The sequence below is a fragment of the Hetaerina americana genome, unplaced genomic scaffold (assembly GCF_022747635.1).
Source record: "Hetaerina americana unplaced genomic scaffold, ioHetAmer1.1.p SCAF_10, whole genome shotgun sequence".
NCBI classification, from domain to species: Eukaryota; Metazoa; Arthropoda; class Insecta; order Odonata; family Calopterygidae; genus Hetaerina; species Hetaerina americana.
This window is the reverse complement of record NW_027286070.1, coordinates 72754060-72779668: the sequence shown is the minus strand read 5'-3', so window position 1 is coordinate 72779668 and position 25609 is coordinate 72754060. Positions and strand designations below refer to the sequence as shown.

The window sequence follows — 25609 nt, the reverse complement described above, 5'->3', positions numbered from 1 at the left end:
GAAATACATATATATATACATATATATATATATATATATATATATATATATATATATATATATATATATATATATATATATATATATATGTATGTATATATATGTATTTCTTTTTATATATATATATATATTTATATAAATATAAATATATATATATATATTTATATATATATATATATATTTTATATATATATATATATATATCACAGCACCACCATGTAATGACATATTCATACACATGAACAGAGTGGCAGATGAATGATTAGGGGAGTAAAGGTGACACAAATAGAGAGGAACCATTTGAAATTAGCACTCGCATATGGTGGAATTATTGTCTCCAAATTTTTATCCTGATCCTTTTCAAATACAATAGTTACTGCCACCAACCAGAACATTGTTGACATGTGGCAACATGAACTTAAATGAGGAACAATCCGTTATTCTTTTACTATTCCACCACAGCCAGTGCTAAATATTTCAGATACAATTTTTTCAAAATTTGGACATGGGTCTTTGAATCTATGCCAAAATTCAGCTCCGCCACGATCGAAGTCTAAGACGGAGATCACACATTAGCGAAAAAACAACCAATGAAAGTTAGTTGAAAACACTTCATGAGGAACAACTTGAGACTATAGTAGCACTAGAAACACTTGTCCATGTGTAAAGCACACAGCCCAATAAGATGAAAGGAAGGAATGCAAGGTAAGTGGAAAGAGCTGGGGTTCACATACACAGATGCGTCATCAATCATTCTCAGACCACCACACAGTGAATGAAACATACCGAGTGTTCCTCGCAGCCCGAGGAATGGCTAATTCCTCAGACCTTACACCCGTATGAACATTAGATGCATTCATAAAATTAAAGCATTATACGCTGAATACACACAGTCCAAAGAAATATTACCTTTGTTATTTTTCATTTTGAATTTTCCAGCAACGAATTTATTAAAATGTCTCAATAAAAATCAAAAACAAATAGGTTTTTTTAAAAAAAGGTAAACACTACCATTTAAAAATATCACTTGGTTTTGGTTGAAAAATAATTATTTAAAGATTTCCATTTTAAAACTACCTATCCATTTAAAATAATGTGAGGAGATCAACAAAAATTCATTCTCTTTAACTAATTAAATATTTAGGAGGCTACATAAAATAATGTAACTAGCACCATGCATTACTGAAAAATGCTATTCAAAGGAATTCACAATTGTTTACGAATAAGGCCGTTACTTCAATACAATTGACTCAGAGAAGCGAGGCGAAGGGGGCATCGAGGGTTTTAGGCTAGCACACTCATGAAAGGCACCAGAAGAGAAAAAGGGTGAATTGACGAGGCAAAAGAGAATCCATTATTAGCAAGAGGACAACACCTGGAATATGAGAGGCAAGGGAGAAACATCGGGGAATAACTTTACTTTAAACATCACTAAGCATATCCATTGATCCTTCAATGTGACCCCACTGATGGAATGCTGATGGGCAAAGCAGAAACCAGTACACACAAAAAAACCCGACAAAAGCTCACAGCTTCAGTGCTCAGGGGGAGCACGTTTTTGAGACACAAAGTATGTCATGTACACATATGGCAAGAGTAAAAAAGATGGGTAGCATAAAAGATCGCCTTAAAAAACAAGGGTGGAGCAAGTGGGCAATGGCCAGATCACCATGTCACCAAGGAATTGGCATCAACCCAACAAATACCATGCCATGGGGTCATCACTCTCCTCTTCCATCCACGATGAAAAGATTGTGAAACCAAAATAATGCACACAGCACCACCCTAGATTGCAATTCACACGTAACGAGAGCAAACAATTTCATGGGGATCACACAGGTGCACCACCTTCCCTTTTCCCCCCCCGACTGACTCCTCGGCATATGGGAGAAGGAAGTCTCTTTGGCATGCATCCTCCACGGCCGGAGCTGCCGTTTCCCGTCTTAAGCTCACATGCGATGGTGCATGAATGGGTCGTGGGGCTGGAAGTCCATGCGGGCCATCTCCGAGGCCACGTCACTCGAGTCCCCGAGGGGTCACCCATCCTCCATGGCCTCACTGGCCCTTCGTCTGCGACGTCTCCAACCCCCCCATCCTTCTCCGTCCCCTCCAAACCACCCTCTCCTTCGTCATTCGTCCCACAGGCAAAGCTGCTTTTGCCGCACGTAGTACTCAAATAGTCGGCACTTGCGGCATGTCTTGATCCCACACCGGTAGCTTCCGGCCGTATTTGCTGCCTTGCTTCCGCCACCCCCGCCTCCCACTCCCGCACCACCACCTACCTCATTGGGTCCCGCGGGGGGGCCCCCGTCTTTGCCACCACTGGCTGGTGCCCCTCCCTTGCAGTACTTGAGACCACAGGGATACCATCCAACGCATATCTCCAGGCGGCAGATACAGGGTTTGGTCCAGGGCACGCTCGAAGACGGAGTGTTTGTGGTCAAGTCGGCACACCTCGGGATGGGGGAAACGGCTGGGGGGAAGCGCTTGACTGCAGCCAGGAGTGCTGCCCTGGCTGAAAGGCTGCCATCTGGCGAGCGGGAGGAAATTGCTAAATATCAAACTTCCTCTTACCCGATACAATTTTTGTACAAAAATTGCCCAAAATCTAATTGCATTCCAATGTGGAAATGAATGAATTTTCTCAAAATTTATGACTTTCTATTTATAAATGAGAAATTCTTTACGTGCAGGTGTGCTGTGGCAGCAGTAATAGTGAGCAGTGGAACGGCAGAAGCAAATATTTGGTCAATTAAAGTAGGGTCATCCTAAAAAAGATCTTATTAAAAAGCAATTTGATATGAATTACTTGAGCTGCACATTTATTCCAAGTCTTTCGAGGGATAATTTACCAGAGATCAGCATTTCCAGTGATCTTTCCAGTCCAAGAAGGGCAAAAAAAAAGAGTAAGTGGAAGAAAGTTTCATTGAGATGTTGACCATAGAAGCGACGGAATGAGATGCATACATTTTTTCTACCATGGCATTAAAATTAAAGGTGTCATGCATGCATGCATTAGTTGGCAAAACATATACATACATACAGAACTCAGATGGAGGGCACAAGTGGCATAGCAAAATATGTGATTTCAGCGAGAGCCAATTCAGTAACAGAATTTACGCTCATCATTTTAATGCATATTTGTATGTACATGGCATCAACAAGTTACCCTTCTGTTAAACCACCATTATTACCAAAGAGGAGATGAAATATGACAAAACAGGGTCTTTCCTAACAATAGCATTCAATTGATTGCTTTTCGGTACATTCCAATAGTTGTTTGATTAAACTACTTCCAGGGCTAATTTGAATCTTGAAGTTTACCCATGCATAAATATGCAATAAAGGTTGAAACAAATGATTACTTTGTTTAGAGATTGAAAAGGGCAGCTGAAGAGAGGGCATCAGTAAATCAAACAAGTTTTGGCATGGCAAAGGCCATTTTCTGCAATTATTGATTTTTCTGCACCTTTTGCATATGCATTTTAGTATGAATCCAGTTTTTTATTATGCTTAACTTATTTTACAATTGTATGATCTGGTTAAAATGTTCCTATATAAGTAACTTTTATGGTATACTGTACCTAACATTCGATAAATGTTCTTTAATACAAGTAATAATACTTCAGCTGGGTTCTACTATTTGTGCACTGCTGTTCAGAATGTACATGAATTTTTGTATGCCCTTAATGTATACGATGTCCACTTTCAGCTCTTCTTGTTATAGAGTCAATTTTTCAGATTTTTGAAGTTCATATAGAACATCCTCAGGTACCATGTTATGTTATTACAATTCGGTTCTTTTCAGTCTCCCCAATCCTTATAAGGAATTGAAGGTAGGCAAGTTCTAAGTCCCAAAGGGGAGAAATATGCAGGCTACAGGAAATTTACCTCAACTCTAATTTATGGCTATTACGAGACTTATACGTTTTAAGCCACAGCTGCTCTACTATCTAGTTCTAACAAACATGTGGCAAGGAGGCTTTTCATCCCACTCGTGTAAAACTTCGGCCAATGCAGTGGTTGAATTCCGGATAAGGTGCCTTTGGTAAATTTAACGTGGGAGGGGGAAGTCCAAGAAGGGAGAATGCACTTCGCATGGCTGTCGAAGACCAAATGCCCGGTTTTGCTTACCGGGAAGAAGTCATCCCAGCCATGACTCCGACATTATTTGGTCAAATAGACAGCATTTCAATCAACCCCATTCACTCAATACCTATGATGGAATTACTTTTTGACGAAAATTATATCATGAGTACATTGTCGATGTCACCAATAAAATGTAAATTCCAGCTGCACTTATCTAAATTCTTCAAAAAATTGTATCCATCCACTTTTTATACACAGGGTGTGATGCTTAAATGCGGACAAATAAAACTTTTATTTCAAATGCAAATTTATCAAAAAAATACAAATGAAAATGAAAATCCTTTTATACACAAGTGTGGTATCTGCCAAGAGTAACATTACTCAATTGGACCCCCTTCAGCCGCAATGACCGCCTCCAATCTTCTGAATTTATCGCATGTACTCTTTAAAACAGCACTGTCCATATTTGCGAATGTTGCTACGATAGTTGTGGCTAGAGATGCAACATAAGGGTGGCCTCGTCTCATTGGTAACTCTTTCGACTATCCTGCAAACATAGAATGTAGTCAAGGGAGTTCAAGTCTGGGCTATTCGGGGGGCCAGAACCCCTTGGACCAGAACGTGTGAATGTTATCTGAGAGCCAGTTGTGGACTTAATGACTCGTAGTGAGCTGGTGCCTGGTCCCGTTGAAAGACATATTGTCTCCCCGAGGCCACAGCCCACCATCCACAGTTTCACCGTATTCTTCAAAATTTGCAGATAGACTCCTTTTATGATAGTTTGTCCCTTTTCAAAGAACTGTGACAGCATGATATGGACACAACACCTAGGACGTGAACACTAGCTGGAAATTTTGTTTGAGCAACAATCAGGAAGTCCTCGGGGTCGTGGGCGAACCAGGGATCACTTCTCCAGTTGGTCTTCTCGCCAACGGTGAAAATTTCTTCACCAGAAAAGAATCTGACCTGTCCCATAGCTTCATTTTTTAGAGAACGCAATAGCAGGTTGCAGGGAGCAATCCGCTTTGTTCTGACAGCCTCGGACAGCATCTGTCGCACCTTCATTGTGAACGACTTGTACAATATTGTACGTAGGTCCTCCTCTGCCATCTGACGCAATGTTTACTCGCTAATATTCAATTCCGATGCCAATTCCCTCAGCGATCGCCCCGGGTCCTCTGAAATCAGCACCTGAGCCTTCTCAACGACTGCCATAGTTCACAACACACGTTTCCTCAAATGAGGTTTCCTCGCCGGGTTAGCGAAACCTTTCCCAGACTTGTTATAATGATACTTGGCCGCAATATCGTAAACAGTTGATCTGGGATACCCGAAGAATCGCACTGTTTCACTGGGTGAACGCCCAGTGCGAACACTTTTGATAATAGATTCGGGCTCTTCGATTGTACTCCACACGTGTACGTAACATCTAGACCATTTTGAGTTAATGACTAGATGCCTATAGATTTCAAGAACATCAATCATAGCCTCCGGTGGAACCATGATATGGCGGGAAATTCAAATCGAAATTTGTCTGAATTTAAGCCCCGTACCCTGTGTATACAGTATATTTGGATACTAGTAACCATTGTCCATTCATCCTGGCTACAGAAATTGAATGACGCTCACACAAATTGGAAAAGCCTCAGTTTGACATTATTTCAAAATAAGTATTGAAGCAAGCCTCGAAGGAAAGGCATGACAAATTGCTCAAATCATGTGAACCTTAATGACATTTAAATTACAACTCTGAATTTGTATAAATAACCTACAGCCACAAAAGTCAACATTATTTGGATATCCTTAAACCCATGACTCTTCAATTCCCATACCCAACTACTTAGCAAATATGACAAGATATCCTCACAATTATATTATTATTATAAGATATTCCTAGCTCTAGGAGTCCCCCTTTCACACCAATTAAACAAAACTTACCGGCTCTGTTTGCCCACAGCTCCAAGTCTGCTTCTCTTGCATATGTCGCATCCACTGCCTCTGAACATAGCGTTGGTATGTGATGGGAGATGGCAGTCGACACTGAACTGCTCCCCACCTCAACCCACAGGTCCATCGGAAGCATTTCCCGACCGCGATCTTCCTCTGGTACCCGAACAGCTCCAGGATTTTTCTGAGACAACAAATGAGTCAATATACTTCTGCGATAGTGCATTAGACAAGAAAATTTACTTAGAGTGGAGAATAGCCAGGGTAAGAAAATATCCAAACTTACTTTGATATGACTTTGCCTTGAATTTCAGGAGCAATTTAAAAAATCCATAATTACTTTCAACTATATGTGTAATATATAACCGCTAGCACAGTCACCAAACCCAAGTTTCATGGAGGAGGGGGCAAAGCTCACCTAATACTAAGCTCAATGGTGTGGGAAATTCACACAGGGTACGCGGGGGTCAGTTACTATCAAAGTGCCGCCTACCATTTCCCAGGACAGTACCCAAAAAATTTGCACAGCTTGGGTGAAATTGAAGATGTCCACAAGCATCGCGGAGATTCGAATGTGGGCTCTGTGGTCAGTGGCCTCACACTCTTCCCACGGGATAACCCTTCCCATGCAATAACTATTATTTTCTACCAAATTAAAATTACACTAGTCGATTTCACTTCAACAGTATAACAATTGCTTTGTGGAAGACAAATAAATCCTGCTATGTAACAATAATTAGTGATGTAAACAACCAAGCATTCGAACAAAACCCATTGAAAACTTATACTCTAAAATACCTTAAGATTTAAAAACCTAAAAGATCACAATTCCTGATTTCTTCTTCAGCTAGTAACATAATATTTGGGCCAGGGGAAAACTAAGCCACAAGAAAAAGTTTTAATTTTGAGACCTTAGGAAACATGTGAAACAGTAAATATGTATTTCACTCCGTCGTCCTATCTAAAATACATAATAGCCTAAGGAAATAAGTCCTTAATTACAGTTATACAGAATTTAGAGTAAAGTTAGAAAGAAGCATTGCTTTGGTTTTCCAAAATGCTTGTTAAAACTAGTTTTGAACATGAGTAGGTTTTATTATAAAATTTAAAATTCAATTAATGCAATATTAAAATGTCGGATGGACATTCCTCTTCAGCTCACATAGATAATTTCACAACCCTTTCTTGTAGCATCTGGATCATTAGAATTGAATGGTTATCAATATAATTATAAATTGCAAAACAAGGGATAGTGAGACTTTGATGGACAATAGAGCAAGTATCAATTAGCAGCCTCAAAGCTTCCACATGGTGCTAAATCAGCCAGGAGTATGCGGAGCCCTTTCTCTTTCAAGAAAACAATTATACCAACAGGATTGTACTTCCCAAGAATACGCTACAGGGAGCAGCAGTGGGTAGAGAATGCGTGGTATGTAATTTAATGGTATGTAATGTAATAATATAATTCTCTACACAGTGTGTAGAGAATTACATTATCATTAGGTGAGCCAGGGAGTTAGAGGGGTGGGAGTTAAGGGCCTTGCTCCCACTCCTTGGGGATTTTTTTTGACTTTAAAGAAATTCAAGAAAAATATTCTCATATGCCCAACTACGTTCTAATACCCAATCATAAAATTATTGCTGCAGGGAGTGTTGGATTCCATAAATGAGTGAGATTAGTTTATAATGTAACATGACTGATTGTCTTTTGTGGGAAAATACCTTAACTTCTTCATGCATACAAATATCTGACCCTCACTTTTCAAATTTTTCCAAGATTCGATTCACACCAATAATATTCAACTTAAAGAAGCTATTTGAAGGAACTCATGGAACTTCTATACCAGCAAAAGAAGGTAAAACCAAGCATTTTGAACAATAAAGAAAAAAGCTGATTTTAATTCTAAAAATTGCTAGATTTTCAATAAAATTCAAATATCTGCCCCCGACTAGAGCATATAGATTTCAAAGGCTCCATCCACTTATGTTTCACCAGATTTGTTGTTTCCACATTGGCAAGAGTTTCTGAAGCATTTCAGTTAACATCTCCAGGTCACTTCAACTTCACCCGAAGATTAAAGACCTGTATAGTGATCTGGAATGCTAGTGAAACTCTTGCCAACAAAGAAACAACACATGAGAGTGAAACTGAGAGTTTACCTTCTTAGACTTAGATCTCGTAGACGTAAATTGGTGACTTTTGAAATATGGGTGTGGAGAAGGATGGAGAAGGTGATGAAGTCAAAAGAAAGGAAAACAAATGAGGAAGTGCTACCTAATGTAAGGGAGGAAAGGGGGTTGATGGGAGAAATTATGCGGAGAGAGGAAAAATGGATGCAGAGCATATTGCAATTGGAGGTGGAAGACTGATAGAAGGGAGAATGTTGGGCAAACGAGGAAAGGGCAGGAATAGAATGTGGATGTTGGATGGAATGAAGGTAGGGAGGAAGTTTACGGGGATGAAGAGGGTCACTTAGTTTGAGAGTAGGATGCTGACTTGTGTTATGTCCGGAAAGACAAGGGAATTGTCACTGTACCATTTGTTAGCTTGTGTCCATCCAAAACCTACCTTAATCAATAGATTACGAGGGCGGTCCTATAAGTACACAGCCTGACCTAGAGATGGCGGTAGTTGTTTGAAAAATATCACTGTATTAGAAAGTATGCAATGTATAAAGCATATGTTTCAAGTTTGAAGACGTCACGTTGTTTAGTATTTGTTTGGCAGCCATCAATAGTGAACTTGTAATTTGCGAAAATGCAGAAAATTGGCCATCAGTATGTGAAATAATAATTTTATTTGAAAGGCCTCAGCCCAACCAATATGAAAGCTGAACTGGATTCTACTCTGGGTGAGTCTGCTCCTTTGTTTACAACAGTAAAATATTGGGGAACAGAGTTTAAACGAGGCCGTACGAGCTGTCAACACGAACATCTTATTGGCCGACCAAATGAGGTGACACCTCCAGAAACAGAGAAGAAAATCCACAAAGTGATACTGGATGACCGTCGACCGAAAGTGCTTGAGCTAGCAGACATAGTAGGCATTTCAAAAGGTGCGGTACATTGCACACAAACTGAAAATTCGAGAAAGCTGTGTGTAAGATGGGTGCTGTGTTTGCTCATACTCGAGCAAAACCAGTGTCGTGAAGATGTTTCAATGGAGTGTTTAGCAAAGTTTCACAGCAAAAAAGCAGAGTTTTTGTACTGTTTCATAGCCATGCATGTTGTATCATGTACCATGGGTTCATTACTTCATACCCGAGACAAAAGAACAATCGAAAAAATGGATTGAATGGGAGAACTGCCTCCAAAGAAGGAGAAGACCGTTTCATCTGCCGGCAAAGTCATGGCGTCAACGTTTTGGGATGCACGTGAGATAATTTTCATTGACCATCTTGAAAAACGAAAAAATATCAACGGCGAGTAATATGTGAACTTACTGCAATGTTTGAGCAAAGAAATCAAGCAAAAGCGGCTGCATTTGGCCGAGATGAAAGTGTTGTTTCATCAAGACAATGCACCAACTCACAAATCCGTTATTGCAATGGCCAAAATTCATGAATTAAAGTTTGAATTGCTACCTCATGCGCCCTATTCGCCAGATTTAGCCTCCTCGGATTATTTTCTGTTCGCAAACTTGAAAAAATGAAATGACCCGGTGGTCAAAGATTTTCCAACTATAAAGAAGTGATGTCGGCAGTTGATGGCTATTTTGAGGAGTAACAAGGTTGTTATTGTAAAACGGGCATGGGACTTATTGGACATCACTGGGAAGAGTGTATAGAGCTGAAAGGAGATTATGTTGAAAGAGAAATACATTTTTTTCCAAAATTTTTGTTTTTTCTTTGTTGGGTCAAGTACTTCTGGGACCAACCTCGTACCTATAATAATAAAAATAATCTCCTAAATAGAAATATGGTTTTTGTTTTACGGAATTTTAATAGTTAATTGATTGATAAAATCATTTTTATTCTCCTTCTTTTATAATTAAAGAGACGTAATACCTCTTGTCTCAAATCAAAGTTATTGGTCTCATGATTAGTATGGGTTTTTTTTTGTATTTAAAGACTACATTCCGCTGCTGCATTTATTTCTCGGGGGCCACCACTTACTCATGAGCATTTAAGTCCTTGGAACTGCCTCCTATAAAGTAGGACGTCAAGTTGTACAGCTTTACTCAGTTAAAACAACGTCACTTCTTTCGTTCAAATTAAGTTCTACGCTTTGATTTTACATAAATAACAATTGTTAGGCCAAATATTAGAAGATGCAAGGAAATGAGTAATTTTCATAATTTAGCAAATATAAGCTAATTATGAAAAATAGAATTGACAGATAAGAATCACACAAAACAAATCCCATGACCAAAATATGAGACTCATTACACTGCTAACTGAACCAGTCAATTATTTCAGCAAGCTTAAGGCCAATGTACCAAAAACAACAGGGTCTCCTTATCTTGCATCTCACACTTAAGCAACTCTGAGATATTTCTAGAAGCAAATGAAGAAATCTCCCTTGAGTATAGCTGTCTTACTCCACCATTAAAGAGACCACAGAAGTCTTTCTAAACATTAATTAACTGATCTAAACAAATGAAATTGACGCATTGAACATGATAGGCAGGCGTCCACAGGTTAAAACCTCTAGTTGGTACATAGAACAAGAAAGCCTAATGCCAGTAAAAGGAGTACCAAGCCTTGGTATCTCACCACCAGTGCCAATAACGACAACAGTCCTAGCTACATCTCAGTCTTTAGGTACAGATGCCAATCCCTGCTATTTATTGTAGGAAGGCAAAATAGGTGCCAGCCCTTCATTAATACACAGCCTATTGCCTACTCCTGGGGCCATCCAAAGTCTGCAAAAATTGAACCCCTCACATAAGACACTTGAGGTGAGAGATTTCTCTTTTCTTAGGAGTTTGAAATGTGGCGGAGGGAGTTTATGATTTGAAGGAGACTGAAAACGTGAGTGGAGAAGATATTGAGAGGGATTTTGACATTTAAGAACTTGCCAGGAGAGAGAACTTGAGGTGGGAAAGAGGAAGGAAGAGGATAGGGATTTCGGATGGAACGTGAACTGGCGGGACGTATAAAGACATGATAAAATGAAAGAGGGCAGGGCAAACAGGAGGAGGCCCAAATGGAACATAATGCATTAAAATCATTAGGGACTGTTCAGATTGCTTTTACGGACAGATTCACCAGTTGTTGAGTGGTCTTCCATCCAGAGGTGTATTTAATAATTCAGGGTTGAAATCATATTGAAACTAGTCCTAATTGAAGGCAGACAACTTTATGCCACTTACATTAGAGTTGTCAGTTCTATTCCCTAAACAAACTGTGGTTTCCCATTACTGTTCTCTTATCATCAGAAATTGATAGTAGCCAGTATTCAATTGCAGTTGTACGGAGGCATTACCAGAATTTGGACCCAGGACACCTTCGTCAGAGAGCAAAATTACTACCAGCAGAGCTAATATACCACTTCTAAGGTAATCGGCACCTTAGGTTCAAGACTCAATAAACTCCTATTCAACAAAAATTCATACCATTGCATTTATCGCAAGTAGAACGTTCAGAAACCCAGGTAATGACCACACTGAGTTGGCAAACAGTGCCTTGAATTATAATAACAAATTCATTCTACTGGTAGAAAAAAATTTTATGGAATGCAATGCAAAATGCCTATTATTTTTTGTTTATATTGGCTTAAACCAGAATATTATTTATCCGGAATAATTATTTCCCTATCATCCTTAATAATAGAGAGCCTTAACCTCATATAACCACCACATTTAACGGTATGCAGATATGAAGTTCACAATTGATGATGACTAGTCGGAACCTATGAAGTTTGGCTAAATATTTTTTGAAGGATGAAAAATGAAATTACTGCTTCCCCTGGCCATTAAATGGATACACATCGCCTCGGCCCTTGAAGATAAGAATGAAAAACCATACACACCTGCCTCAGTTTAGACATGGCATCAGAAGATATGAACTCTCCCTTCTGGAAATGGCACACAAAGCACATGACTTGGTATTGGCTCTGCCCTCGTTCCTCTTCACCAAGGACAAGTGCTTTTAGGATTTGCACCTCCTGAAAAACAGATTCATATTGTATCACATGTGGTGCAGCACCTGGGGATGAATTGGGTCATTCTGTAAGAACATTTATGAACTGCTAGGCCAGGAAATGTTGTGCACCACCATAGAAGCAGAAAGGTCAAGGAGTTATTCATATGAATACGTATGAAGGAGGTATGCATATGAATTTGAATACATGTTAATGCACGTATAAATGCAATTGAATCTTAACGAAGCCCATACAATTATACATTGTTCTATGGCGAATAAATCTACAGGGTTCGTCCGGAAAATAAGTGTACTGAGCTCAGGAAAAAAAATTTATTACACTTTTACATATCTTAAGCTAATATTCCTAAAAATAGGACCCTTGTGAGTCGATACACTTGTTCCAGCGGCGTTCCCATTCCTGGAACGCTCCCGCGAAGGCATCATCAGGAACCTCTCGAAGACTCGTCGTCGACCTCTTCTCTGCCCTCCACGAACATCTTGTGCCACCGAAAGATCATGTTTCTGGACATGGCTGACTCCCCATAAGCCTGGTTAATCATACCGACAGTTTCGGTAGACGATTTCCCAAGCTTTACCGCAAATTTGATGGAATAACGCTGCTCCAAAAACTTCGGCATCGCGTTCCGTGACGTGGGTCGAAGCGTGGAGGTTCGCGTTAACAGAGCTCCTCACTACACCACAGCCGGAGTCTCAGAGCCGACTGCCTTTTTCAGCGTCGCTTGCCAACATACCCCCCTCCAATCGCAGCCCGTCAGAGCGGTGCTGGGCGCGCCTGGAGCGGCGCGCCCAGCCCAGGAGTAAGTACACTTATTTTCTGGACGAACCCTGTATCTATCTATATTATCAGACCATATACCTCTACCTTTATAGGCACGATGGCAATATGGGTAATGCATTCCCTGCTAAGATTCTACTCAACTTGTGACATTTCACATAGTTCGAATCTCCAGTGCCCAGAATATTTGCAAAAATTCATGGAGAAATATGACCACAAAAAATTTTCCATCATCGGGTATTATTCTACATATGAAAACATATAATACAACATTTTTAACATTCAGCAACATGTAGCTTTCAGTATTACATAGTACTCATTGTTACACTGTTCGCAAAACAAGGTTCATTTTCATAAGAACACAAAATACAAGATGACTCATAATAGGGAGTTCAAAAATTCGACAAGAGGCCAAATGTTGGAGCAATTGGACATTAATCTATTCTAAATTATGACCTCATTTTTTTTATGGCTGAACATAAAAATAATTAATCCAGCATAAATGCTTGCATGATGCGCATGAAATATTATCCCACATCCATATTTTAAATCTAAAAAAAACAATCAACTTTTCAGAATTATTCTCATAATAAATAAATGAAAGGACTAACTTTGTAGTTCCACACGAAAACGATTTATTCACACGACCCGGGTTTCGAAGTAAAACTTCATCATCAGGTGAGCTCTCTACATTTGCAGCCCTTCTTATATATACAGCCAGGGCGGGGGTGGGGTGGAGATAATCAGGAAGGTTTGGGAGGGGTAAAGTCAGGATGGGTTTGCGTGCCGGAGGGGAGGGCAGTTTGGCGTCACCTCTGCGATGTTGAAGGAATGTGGAGCGGGAGGGAGAAGTCTACATTGTAGAGCTCTCGTGAGTCAGGGGATTAGAGAGGGTTAGATGAAGGGGAGGGGGGGGTGTCATCGGCCACCGTGAGGATTGGGACTTTAACGAGGGGAGAGTGGGAGGCATACAGAAATTCGTTAACAATATTTTCATTTAAACAAACACTATTTAAAATTTCTAACTGTTCTAAGGCATCTAATCTATAGCCTTTGCTTTCAACATGTAAAATTTCGAAATCAAAATCACTTTTATGGTTATTATCAATCAAATGCTTTGCGAATTGAGAGTTCATCTTTTTATTTCTTGCACATGCTTGATGCTCCTTCACTCGTTCTTGGAATTTCCTCCCTGTCTGTCCGATGTATATTGCCCCGCAATCGCACTTTAGCTTATATACTCCACTCTTTTCCTTATATGGGATTCTGTCCTTTGTGTGGGAGAGCAGGCCCCTGAGGCTTGATTTGTTATAATGGGCTATCTTAATTCTACATTTTGGAAGTTTCTTACATACTTTTTGTGAAAAATCGTCTAAATAAAGGATTCTGCGCCACTTGGCTGCGGGGTCCTGTGGCGGTTCGGTACTGTAAATATCTTTCAATGCCATTTTATTCAGTTTTTTGCGGTATAGTTTCTCTACTAGCTCCTCATTGTAGCCGTTGTTTCTTGCAATCAATTTAATCGTGTTAAGTTCTTTTTTGACGTTGTTTTGCGACATTGGGACGTTCACCAACCGGTGTATCATTGAATGGAAGGCGGAGAGTTTTTGCGAGAAGCAATGTCTTGACTTGAAATGGATAACTTGATCTGCGTCTGAGTTTTTCCTAAAGATAGAGAAATCAAGCCGGTTGTTTAATTTTGAAATTTTTAAATCAAGAATAATATTTTAATATATACTTTGCGGAGGTGACGCCAAACTGCCCTCCCCTCCGGCACGCAAACCCATCCTGACTTTACCCCTCCCAAACCTTCCTGATTATCTCCACCCCACCCCCGCCCTGGCTGTATATATAAGAAGGGCTGCAAATGTAGAGAGCTCACCTGATGATGAAGTTTTACTTCGAAACCCGGGTCGTGTGAATAAATCGTTTTCGTGTGGAACTACAAAGTTAGTCCTTTCATTTATTTATTATGAATCGGTTCCATAAAGTTACACCAGAAACCATTAATTAAGAATTATTCTCAACAGGAAAGTTCCCACTAATGGATAAATATTTTTTTAACAGACACTCTTCACAGTCCTACTAAACAAATTTTTTACCTTACTTTCTCCGTAACTAATTGAAAACTTGAAGGAAAAGTGGTAAAATATTAATACTTGTTAAATTTTCAAATCAATGCACATACATTAAAAAACCGGAATTCTGGATGGCAAAATCTTTTATTATTTTGCAAAAAGATCACCAATATAACTTTAATAACAGATGTCCTTGACGTTTTGTATAAGAATTAATTCGTGTATTATATCAAAATATCAGATAATACCATTTGAAAAAATTAACTACACACAGCGATCTACTTGATATTGTGACTGAATATTGCACTCAACTTTTTTCATTCTGTTAATTACCCTTGAAGAATGTATATTTATTAGGTAATCTACTGGTTGGGTTTTTGGATGGACACAACTACCAAATCAATATTTTGTGACTACAGACAAAATATAACCCAGAACCTAATCTACAGTCCCTCTTCATCTCTGAGTACTTCCTTCCTCCCTTCACACCATCCCACATCCCTATCCTATTCCTGCCCTTTCCTCATTTGCCTAACATTCTCCCCTCAATTACAGTCTTCAACATCCCACTACCAATCAATATGCCCCTCATCCATTTTTCCTAACAAATGCCTTTTCAAAATCTACAAAACAGGCAAATATGTCCTGATTGTATTCTATACTCCTCTCCATTAGTGATCTCATTACTACAATGGCATCATGCAAGCCCCTCCCCGTCCTAAACCCGAACTGATTATCCCCAAAGTAATCATTTGCCCCACCCTCTATCCTTTTGTTTATGATTCTGAGAACCATTTTAGCTGAGTGGGATATCAAACTTATTGTCCTGTAGTCCTCACATGATGTAGCCTTCATCTTTCTTGCCATAGGAACCAACACTGATCTCACAACGTCTTCCGGCCAGATTCCTTCCTCATAGATACTAAGAAACAGTTCATTTAAGCAGTCTCTTCCTACCACATTTTCCTAAACCTTTGAGTAGTTCCGCAGGCATGTTGTCTACCCCCACGGCCTTATTAGATTCCATCTCCATGAATGCACTTTCAATCTCATAGTCTAGCAAGCCTGAGCCCCGGCAATCTTCAACCCTATCACATTAGATCACATGACAAGTGTAACCCTGCTGGCATGTCTTCATCAAAAAGTTCTTCTATATATTCCTTCCATTTCTCTTCGATATTTTCTGTTTCAAATATTATCTTACCCACCTTATCTCTAACTGTTTGCATACATCTTCCCTTCTTACTTCCCAGTCGTGATTTAACCTTGCTGCATAGCACATCAATATCCCCCTTCCTCTGAAACTTTCCATATCCTCGTACTGTGCTGTCCACCATGCTTCTTTTGCTTTATTCATTGCCCATCTCGCCTACCGTCGCATTCCAATCCCCCATCGCTATCAAATGTTTCCCGGTAGGAACACCATTATATCTGATTATATCTTCTAACCCATTAGCTTCATATATCTGATATAAGATCATATTTTCTAACTGATCTTATATCCAATAAACTTCTTCCTCCTCATGATTGCTCAGTGGCACATATATACCCGAAGAATGACCAAGTCCATCAGTCCTGCTTGCTCTATGCTGACTACACTTCTTCCTACCTTTTTATTCAATACTATGGCAACCCCTCGTTGGCTCTCATCCCCGCTGCTGTATATTATTCTATAATTATCACTCCAGTAATCCCCGCTATCCTTACATCTCACCTCGCATAGACCGAAAATATCTATTTTTCCTCTTCCCATCTCACTTCCTTTCCACTTTGTATTCTCTAATTTTTCTGTCCCTACATTTTCCTAACATTCCAAGTTCCCATTCCAACTAATTCGGTTTTCTTCTTCTTCTGCTCTGCTGCTGTCAGATTTTCTTTGAAAGGGTTTCGTGAGATGACGACCGCAGAATCCTTGCCTCTCCCGATGTGGGCACAACACAGTCCAGGCAACTACAGGACCAAGTACCATAGTTGCCAGGACTTATATTCTCAATACTATCCTTCATATAAAATCCCGGAAATGATAATTGCAGTAGTTTCCCATTGCCTTCCTCAATCGCGTTTTTAACATGACACCATCACTCAATGGCCTGCTCACTGAGGAGCAAATGCTACGTGAACTAATTTCCTTTGGTTCCTAACCTTTGACCTATCCGGCATTGGTGACCCTACCATGAGCAATTATCGTTCCTTCTGCGAGCACAGCTCTAGGGGTCATCGGAACGCACAAGCCCTTCCACCACATCAAGGTTGTAGTCCACGGGAGGGTGAAGAATGCATATGTGAATTTAAAAGATACTACTTAATTGGCAAGTGACCTCAGCCAGTTGCCTCCTGTACTACTACTAGTAACAACAATTTCTAAGCGTAAAAATCAAGGAGAATAATTTTTACACTCTGAAATTGTTGCATTTGTAATGCAAACTTAGCAGATAATTCCATTAAAAGTTACTGCTCTCGCACAGTTTCCAGGAATTTATTACCAGTTAATCACAAAGATGCAAAGTATCAGTGAACTGTTTGTAATATTGGCGCATTTACCTTTTCTTTTGAATCTATTTATATGGCACTCATATCATGAGGTCACACATATTGTCTCCACCTGTTCATTCCTCTCAGTGCAACAGCACATTTTAATTGCACATAGGCATGTCCACTTTCACTTTTTTACCGAGAGTGTAAGATATGTATATGCACAAATTATTTTTTGATCTTGCTTCTATTACATTCATTTTCCTAATTAATATTTTACTGTCATTTCTATAGTATTCATTTAAAACATAATATTTTTAATAAATGAAAAAGAAACACTTTGTTCCAATCCACCACTTTATTACAGGTACGATTAGTTTCGACACTACGGCGTCATCCTCAGGTACAGGACGCCGTAGCGTCGAAACTAGTCGTACCTGTAATAAAGTGGTGGATTGGAACAAAGTGTTTCTTTTTCATTTATTAAAATGAACTTCCACAAAGTTGAGGCTGAAACGATTGAACATAGTATTTTTATTAATTTAGAATCTTTATTTCAGTCTCTTCAGCACAGTCATGTTGCAAGGTATAATTTTTAAGTTAAGAATTTATTAATTGAAATAAACTGATAGCAGAGACTGCACCTATTTTAATTTCACTTTAGCCCTACACAGGCCTGATTATTGATCAACTGCACAGATACCTATGCATACAGTTTGTCAATGACGCAGTTGTGGTAATGCATTCGTGAACAAGGTTAACTATGGGCAATCACCATAAGTGCAGTTGCCAAGAAATAAATTCTATGCAATGTGATATTGAGAGAGTAAATAGCAAAGGGAAAATTTTTTTTTATTAAGAACATGACATGCTTTCATGACATTAAAGAAATATGAGATTTTTCAATGAATTAATTTCAGTATTTCTCTTAAATAATTCATCAATTACAAAACATAAACTAGCACAAATTTTACTGACATGACAATCCAAATTTTCACCATCAACACTGAGATTATGGCGTTGCCAAATACTATTTGATTGACCAAAAAGACCAACATGAGGAAATTGTGTATAATAGTTTAATGTTTAATGTGAACAAGGCAGTCTATGAAAACAATAACATAAGAAACAAATAGCTTATCAGAACATCTTATGTTCAAGCACTTATATTAACTGTTTCTTGTTACATTTATATATAAAAAAACCTATCCATCATATCCTAAATCTAACTCCAATTAGATTAAGTGAAACTGCATGGGAATGGCTGATTGAGGAGATAATGACCTTGAAAGTAAACCGGGGAAATGAATGTCCATGCAAAGCAGAAGCAATTGATGGGAGAAAGAATACTAGAGTAGAACGGTCGGGACAAATGGAGTCCATTGCATCAAATCGCATTATGCCTGCAAAGGCTCACTGGAAAGTGAAATTGAAATTTGATGAGCAAAATGCCAAGGGAACATTAATCATAAAACTTGGGTAGACCTGGATTAGTCAGGTGGATGAATCTACAAGCCAAAACATAGGTCCTAACCCAATCTTGAGCATGGGTGTGTTTTAAGGTGTTTCATTCGAACTTACTAGTATCTGGGATGAAATGGATGCAGAATTAAGGAAAACCACCAAAAGGAGAATTATGATATCATGGTCAAGCAGTAAAGAAAAAAAAGAAAGAGATTCAGAATTAAGATCTGATCATGAATCATCTTGGTGGAATTCCAAAGAAATGATTTCCACACTCTGAAATTGTTGCACCTTTGTGGAAAAAGGAAGAGGGTGGAGTGTGGCTTTGGGATATACGAATACATGGAGAAGGATGGAAGAAATACGATGGATGCAGGGGAAGTAAATGAATGTACAGGAGTAGGGAATGTACAATGGGAGGGAGAATGGGTTGGGTAAATTAGGAGGTGGCAAGTGAGGAAAATGGGAGTATTAAGACGTAACACGATGTCGGAGACGATAGAAGAGAGAGCGGTGGGCAAGTGAAGAAGAGTGAAAAGAATAGGCATTTTGCTTTGCATGAAAATGTAGTCTAATAGATATTAACAGAAAAGAGATTATTTTGAATATAGAGAATATGTAATTTGTGATCAAATGCTATGAGACAATATATTTACAGTTCATGCAGCTTTAAAAATAGCAGGATCTTTATTTGACCATAATGTTGTGATAGTTTTCGGGACTCATTCAATACCTTATATTTAAAAGCTCTAATATCATATGGTGCTTAACATAAATGGATAAAAATTAAAGGGCAAACAGGTAATTTGCCATGCACATACACTTTGAAAATCGACCAGCTGCGTTATAAGAGTCCCATCTGGTCGCTGGAATTCAAGTGTGACAGCATCTTCGCTTACATTGGCCGATATAGTTTCCTGCAACACATCACCACCCTGAAAAAAATAATATAGCAACCTCAATCTTCGATTTGGTCCTCCACGCGAATATAGAGAAGCACTTAATGAAAATTGAGAAAATCACGCGGAAGGATTAGGTAAAGCGCTCAATGATCTAAACCCAAGGTCGAGGGTTCGATTCTCGCTCCAAGGTCAAAGGGTTTGAATTTCGCTCGAATATTGTACGATAAATGATTAATTTCGTCAAAGATGAGATATGGCCTTCGCCAAAGGCGCGCCTAATGAAGAAACTACAACCGCTCTGATGTAATAACATTAGAGTTTCTGCAGAGCGGCATCATTAATGATGATGATATAAAATATAAAACTTAATAGACTTTTAGCCACAACTTTAAATAAGAAAAACCATAACCACTGTAATTTCATCGAAATATAAATACGCAAACCATCTATTGCTTAAGTGGAAAAATTATCTTTTCATTTCGCGATTATCCGCCCCAGAATAATGGTTTTCAAGAGGATTACTGTAACAGTTAAAAGCAAATTACAAATCCTTCACATCGAGATCCAAAAACGAAACGGGCAGCATAATTTTGAAATACTCATGAAAAATAGCCAATATTCACATATTTCAGCACTTCACTCAGTAAAATAGTCTTGACCCAAACATACAAATAGAGTGACACATTTTTATCATTTGGCGTGACGCAAAGTAGATGTCTAACCAAGCTGAAATTCCAAAAGTGAAAATTACTACTAATTCGTTCACTTAAACGTCAACACAAAAATTCCTGGAAAAAACTCTTCTAAATAAAATTTCGTTTTTCCGTTTTAAGGGGAAAATAAATCATATCACAACCGCTAGGTTCCCCTTTGAAACACTTGACGCCTTAATAGCAGACAACTGCGATGGAAATTAAAATTCAAAGATTTTATTCAAGATAAAACAATGATACTTAATGTAGCGCCATAATAAAATGCAAAACACCGTACATATTTTAAGGACAGAACACAACGACGAGCAAATATAAAAAACACTTAGTCATTAACAATTGTGGGGAAATCAACAACAAGCGACTGCAAAAACTTTAACAGTAATTAATTAGGGGAAATGAAATTTCTTGACTCTTTCAGGCTTTAAACACTCCCCAATAGCCTAATTTCTGCAAAAATAGTAAAAATAAATTTCACTCAGGTCGTTTGATAAATCTTAGAACAGGCTATTTACCTGATTTTTCACATTGATGAGAAGCTGGAGATCCACAATGGTGACTAAGTTTAGAATGGACAATACACCTACACAGTAGGGAAAATTACTTCCATTGGCACTCATCGTTACCTAGACGCTTTAAAGCTCTACACATAAGTTTTAAAACGATAATAACCCTGAACAACAACATAAGTAACGCTTCTGCTCCAGCATTTATTCCTTTTTTGAAGCTGTCTACCACTAGAGTGCAGCACAGAACCTAACCGATGAAGATGTATGAGAAATTAAATTAAAAAACGTGAAATACGAACGTAACGCCAAGGGCTTTCACTATATTTTAAAGATTTTTGAACAACGCTTATTTATGTGTACCAAATATTTAAACATATAAAATGAACTCGATTATTCGACCAGGCATGAGACAATAAAACTTTAATTTGTCTCCGTATTCAATATATCTACATAATTTGAATGAATGATGTGATTTTTATTTGAGAAAACATTCACCTTGAGAGTAATTTGTAGTTTAACACCCTCAAACGATGTCGTTTTTTTGACTTCCTAAAGAAATAAATAGCCAATATCTTCATGCGAAAATTGGCGGTAAATTTAAACGGATAATTGCAGGTATTAGACGGACTCATTACATTTCCTCGTCATGTGTGCAAAAAGAGTTTTACTTTAAAATGTTTAATTTTACTCTTGTTTTATTATCGTCATTTTAAAGCAATTGTATATGGCGGAGGTAACGAATTAAATATCTATATTGGTATCCTCACTTTTTATTAATTAAAAAAAATGCTACTTATCGTTTTTTCTCGATGTTCAAATAAAACTTACAACAAATATAATTTGTTTAGGCATCGAGGGCCAACTAGGGAGTCAACGATAGAGTGGCGGTGGAGCCTACCAGGGAACATTTGAGGTTCCTGGATAAGTTTCGAGGAGTACATACCTATCGCTACGTGTATGACCCGAAATCTAACTTCTGGAAGGTGCTCCAACAAAAAAAAATGAATACTAAAAAAATTATTTGTGTATCTTCAATTCTTATAAATAATAAAAAATGATTCTTCTCTGTAAATAGTCCGACAGTTGGGTTAGCAATTAAATTACTAAATTATCGTACTCACTTTTAGTGCAATACATCATGAGGTAAAAAATTAAATTTCACTTACGTATATTTGTTGTTGGGCTTCAATGAGCATCTCTCAATTATTTTGCACAACGCTTTGTAATTTGACCTCCTCCCATTATTCTCGGAGCGGTAGGTTGATGAATTCCTACGGTTTCTTGGCTAAAACGCCTGATACAAAATGCCATACCATTGATCCTTGACTCATTCATATTCATTAAAATTCAGGCTTGCGTTTGGCAACAGTATTCACCTAAAGTCGCTGAATTTACGTTTAATCGTAAAAGCAAAATGAAATCAGATTCCTATGGTCCCCATGGACCTCCTTCAAAAAACCCTTTCGTAGTACATTAAAATTGTGTCAAGGCTAGGAACTTCCTATGTTTGTTTGATTATTTTATAATAAATATTAAGTGCGTAACAATTTCAGACTAATCCACAGTTGAGCCCGCAGAAAAAAGCGCGCACGAAACACGGCATATGGATGGTTTATGACTTATTGATTTCACATTTATTCATTTAAAATATTTAATTTAGAAATTACCAATTCCTTTTACGTCAGTGATCAATATTTTAGATTGACATCGTGATAACTTACAATTTTAAAATCCAATGCATAAATTAGAATGACGGCGGAGAGGTGGTGGTGGATGGAGGGGATGCGGTGGGGGGCGGGGCGGGGTGGGAGAGGGGTAGTCGCCCAGGGCGACGGTCGTGCTGGCTCGAATTTGCAGTCGTGGGGGAGTGGGGGGGAGGAATGATCGCTACACCCGAAAGCGGGCGAATTTCCGAGGCCCCGCCAAGAAGCACGCAGAATAGGTGCTCTCCCCTTTGCGCAGAGGCATTGGCGAATCTCCGATAATGAGTTTTCCTCACTCCATCAGAGTTCTCATAATATACTATTGTATTTTATTTAAATTGGTCGAATATGTTCCCGGGCCTCGTTGAAAAGCCCAAGATGATATTTTTATTGGAATGAAATGAAATTCCAAACGCATTATAATTTCAATTTAAAAAACCTATGAATACTTATGGATTTTTGTGCAGGAACAAAATAAAGTTTTCAGTATTGAGAAACTCTTCACATATTTATACGATTCATGGATTGACGAAGAAATAAATGGAAAAAAGTTTTCCGAGCAAATGTTTATTGACCGACGGTATCTATTTTGCTTAATAAACAAAATTCGACTTTATACTGTAGAAAAAAGATAAAAACGAACTATAAGGCGTCCTTGCTTCTTCTGCCAATTCCTCAGCTGGTTGCGTACTCTTCGTAGTTAGTATTTTCATGCTTCCGTACGGGCTCGAAAATTTAATGACTTTGCAAGCTATCACAGTATTAAAAAGTCACTTGATTTGGTTTTTATATAAATAGCAGTTGACAAAACGGGCTTAATAAGGAAAATGCCATCATTGCGCTGTTGATTTCTGATATAATTGAGGATATAATATAATAAATAGAGACGTTTCATGCGTGATATGGTTGAATATTATGATTAATATAAAAATTGGCCATTTTCCACAATATAAAAATTAATGCTACCGGTTTCAATGCAGCTACATCACCATCAGGTGAATATGATAATGTAGTTACATTGAAACCGGTCTTATTAAATTTTTTCTCTGCGGAAAATTGCCAATTATTATTTAAGATATTATTCAAATTGTGTATTAGGATAATTGGTCAATACAGAATCCTATTTACCTCCTTGGAAACACGTGTTAGTTCTCCCGCGATTTTTTTACGTTTTTTCCTCTAGGAATATCTTGAGACATTCCGTCTAGTATTTGGCAAATAGCAAAATCATCGATTTTTTTATTGTGATTAATTATAAAAACAAACCCCGAGCAGCCGAGGCGACTGGATTTGGATGCTATACAAAGAGTCTAATTCAAAGTTCTCGTGATAAAATTGATTACAAAGGCTGTACGAAATTCTAAGCCCCCCAGCTCCGTTAAAATATGGCAAAGAGAATTCAAATGAGTTAGCGTCAATCACTCCTTTCTTCCCGCTGCGTTCAGCATTCTGCGACGCCTTATTTCAACCTTGCTTTCCCCGTCTGCAAAATGAACTATTATTTGCGGGAGGCTTTTTAGGAGGCCTATAATTCATCTCGCTTCTCATTCCCTCCGCTCAGTCGGTCGCATATTTTGGGTCGTCATCAAGGGTGAGGGAGTGACGTGTCACGATGAAAATGGAGGCATTAAGTTGTTCAGAATTTTAATTATTCAGGCTCGAGTGTTGGGGGAGCTTTCATAGTATGGTGGATCGATGTAGGCCTTCCGAAATCCAAGTCGACGGCCAACTTCAACTATGTAAATCACAAATACAAAAGTCCTTTCAGTTGCCCAGTTCATTTTAAAAGAGATGGAGGTCGTTTGCGCCGATTTAAAAAACATGACGGGGTCTAAGATGCTGCCGGGTTTCACGCTGATTTGGTATCTTGCTTCTACGTGTGTACCTTATTAATAATGATAAAAGTGGAATTATATATTTAATGAAATCCTTCCAGTCGTAAAATGTTTTCCTTTGAATAATCCGACTAATTTCTGTTAAGGGCTTGAAGGTTGGTTCTAGTCAGGGCGAGAAAATAATGATGACAGAACAACAGAGTAATCATTCGTGATCCCTGGTCTATTCTTTAATGAATACGATACGATACGATCAATCAGCTGGGTAAATCACTATCATCACAAATTTCATTTACTTCAAGTAATCGACTTTTCCAAATTTTCACCCATTAATACTGTTTGAATAAGCCGTGTGCTACAATTCGCTCCCCATCATCTCGTTTGCTATCACTTCAAATTTGCAACGCACGTGTAGTCCTGTAAATTGAAGAGAGGAACACATTTTGAAAAAAAGTGCCCTAATTTATTCCCATGAGTTCTGCTCTGGAGGAATTTGTGACATTGCGAGAGGAAGATTGCCATTCGGCCACGGTGCGTCGCACAATCACGTGGAATTTCACGATAAGGACAATATGACCTTGGCGATGTCTCCCTATTTGTGAATCGCTGGTAAAAATGAATTCAAGCTCTTGAAATGCCCACCAAAATCAACCGTCAAAACCTGGAGTTGCTCGTCCATCTTGCGAGGGTAACCATCCACACACTGTTCGGCATAGAAATCATCCATCAAACAACGCACCATTATTGTGAATACTTCGGAGTCATGGCGTGGAACTTTGTCGCGGCTAAAGTGTATTTCGATCAGCAGCGCTTCTTGATTTTTCGCCATGCTCCTCCTCTCTAATTGAAGAGTGACATTTGCGAAAGCCCAAAGCTGATCGCCGAAAGAACTCACTTCATTACTTCATATTTAAATATCGATACAGCACTTGCGACCATTACCGCGAGTGTTCAAAGTCCGCGAGTGTACCTTCTCCATGGATTCCTTTTGGAGACTGATAAATGCTGTCTAACCCTT

At 38.6% G+C, this 25609-nt stretch overlaps 1 protein-coding gene across 1 annotated transcript; it reads right to left on the bottom strand.

Annotated features, from left to right (window-relative positions):
- Positions 1–210: 210 nt before the first annotated feature.
- On the bottom strand, positions 211–21318 carry oaf (out at first). Its single transcript, XM_071598164.1, has 5 exons — positions 21060–21318; positions 19754–19867; positions 12010–12144; positions 6028–6220; positions 211–2530 (listed from the first exon to the last, which is right to left on the bottom strand). The coding sequence occupies exons 1-5, from the start codon at positions 21162–21164 to the stop codon at positions 2130–2132; spliced, it is 948 nt and encodes a 315-aa protein (XP_071454265.1). The 5' UTR covers positions 21165–21318; the 3' UTR covers positions 211–2129.
- Positions 21319–25609: the final 4291 nt, after the last annotated feature.

What these genes read in the sequence shown, in the direction of transcription:
- oaf (XM_071598164.1), bottom strand. Translation starts at nt 21,164, where the DNA reads ATGAGTGCCAATGGAAGTAATTTTCCCTACTGTGTAGGTGTATTGTCC. An exon ending in CCATGTCTAAACTGAGGCAG is followed by an intron (nt 6,221 to 12,009) that starts GTGTGTATGGTT and finishes TTGTTGTCTCAG; the next exon opens with AAAAATCCTGGAGCTGTTCG. An exon ending in GCTGTGGGCAAACAGAGCCG is followed by an intron (nt 2,531 to 6,027) that starts GTAAGTTTTGTT and finishes CCCGCTCGCCAG; the next exon opens with ATGGCAGCCTTTCAGCCAGG.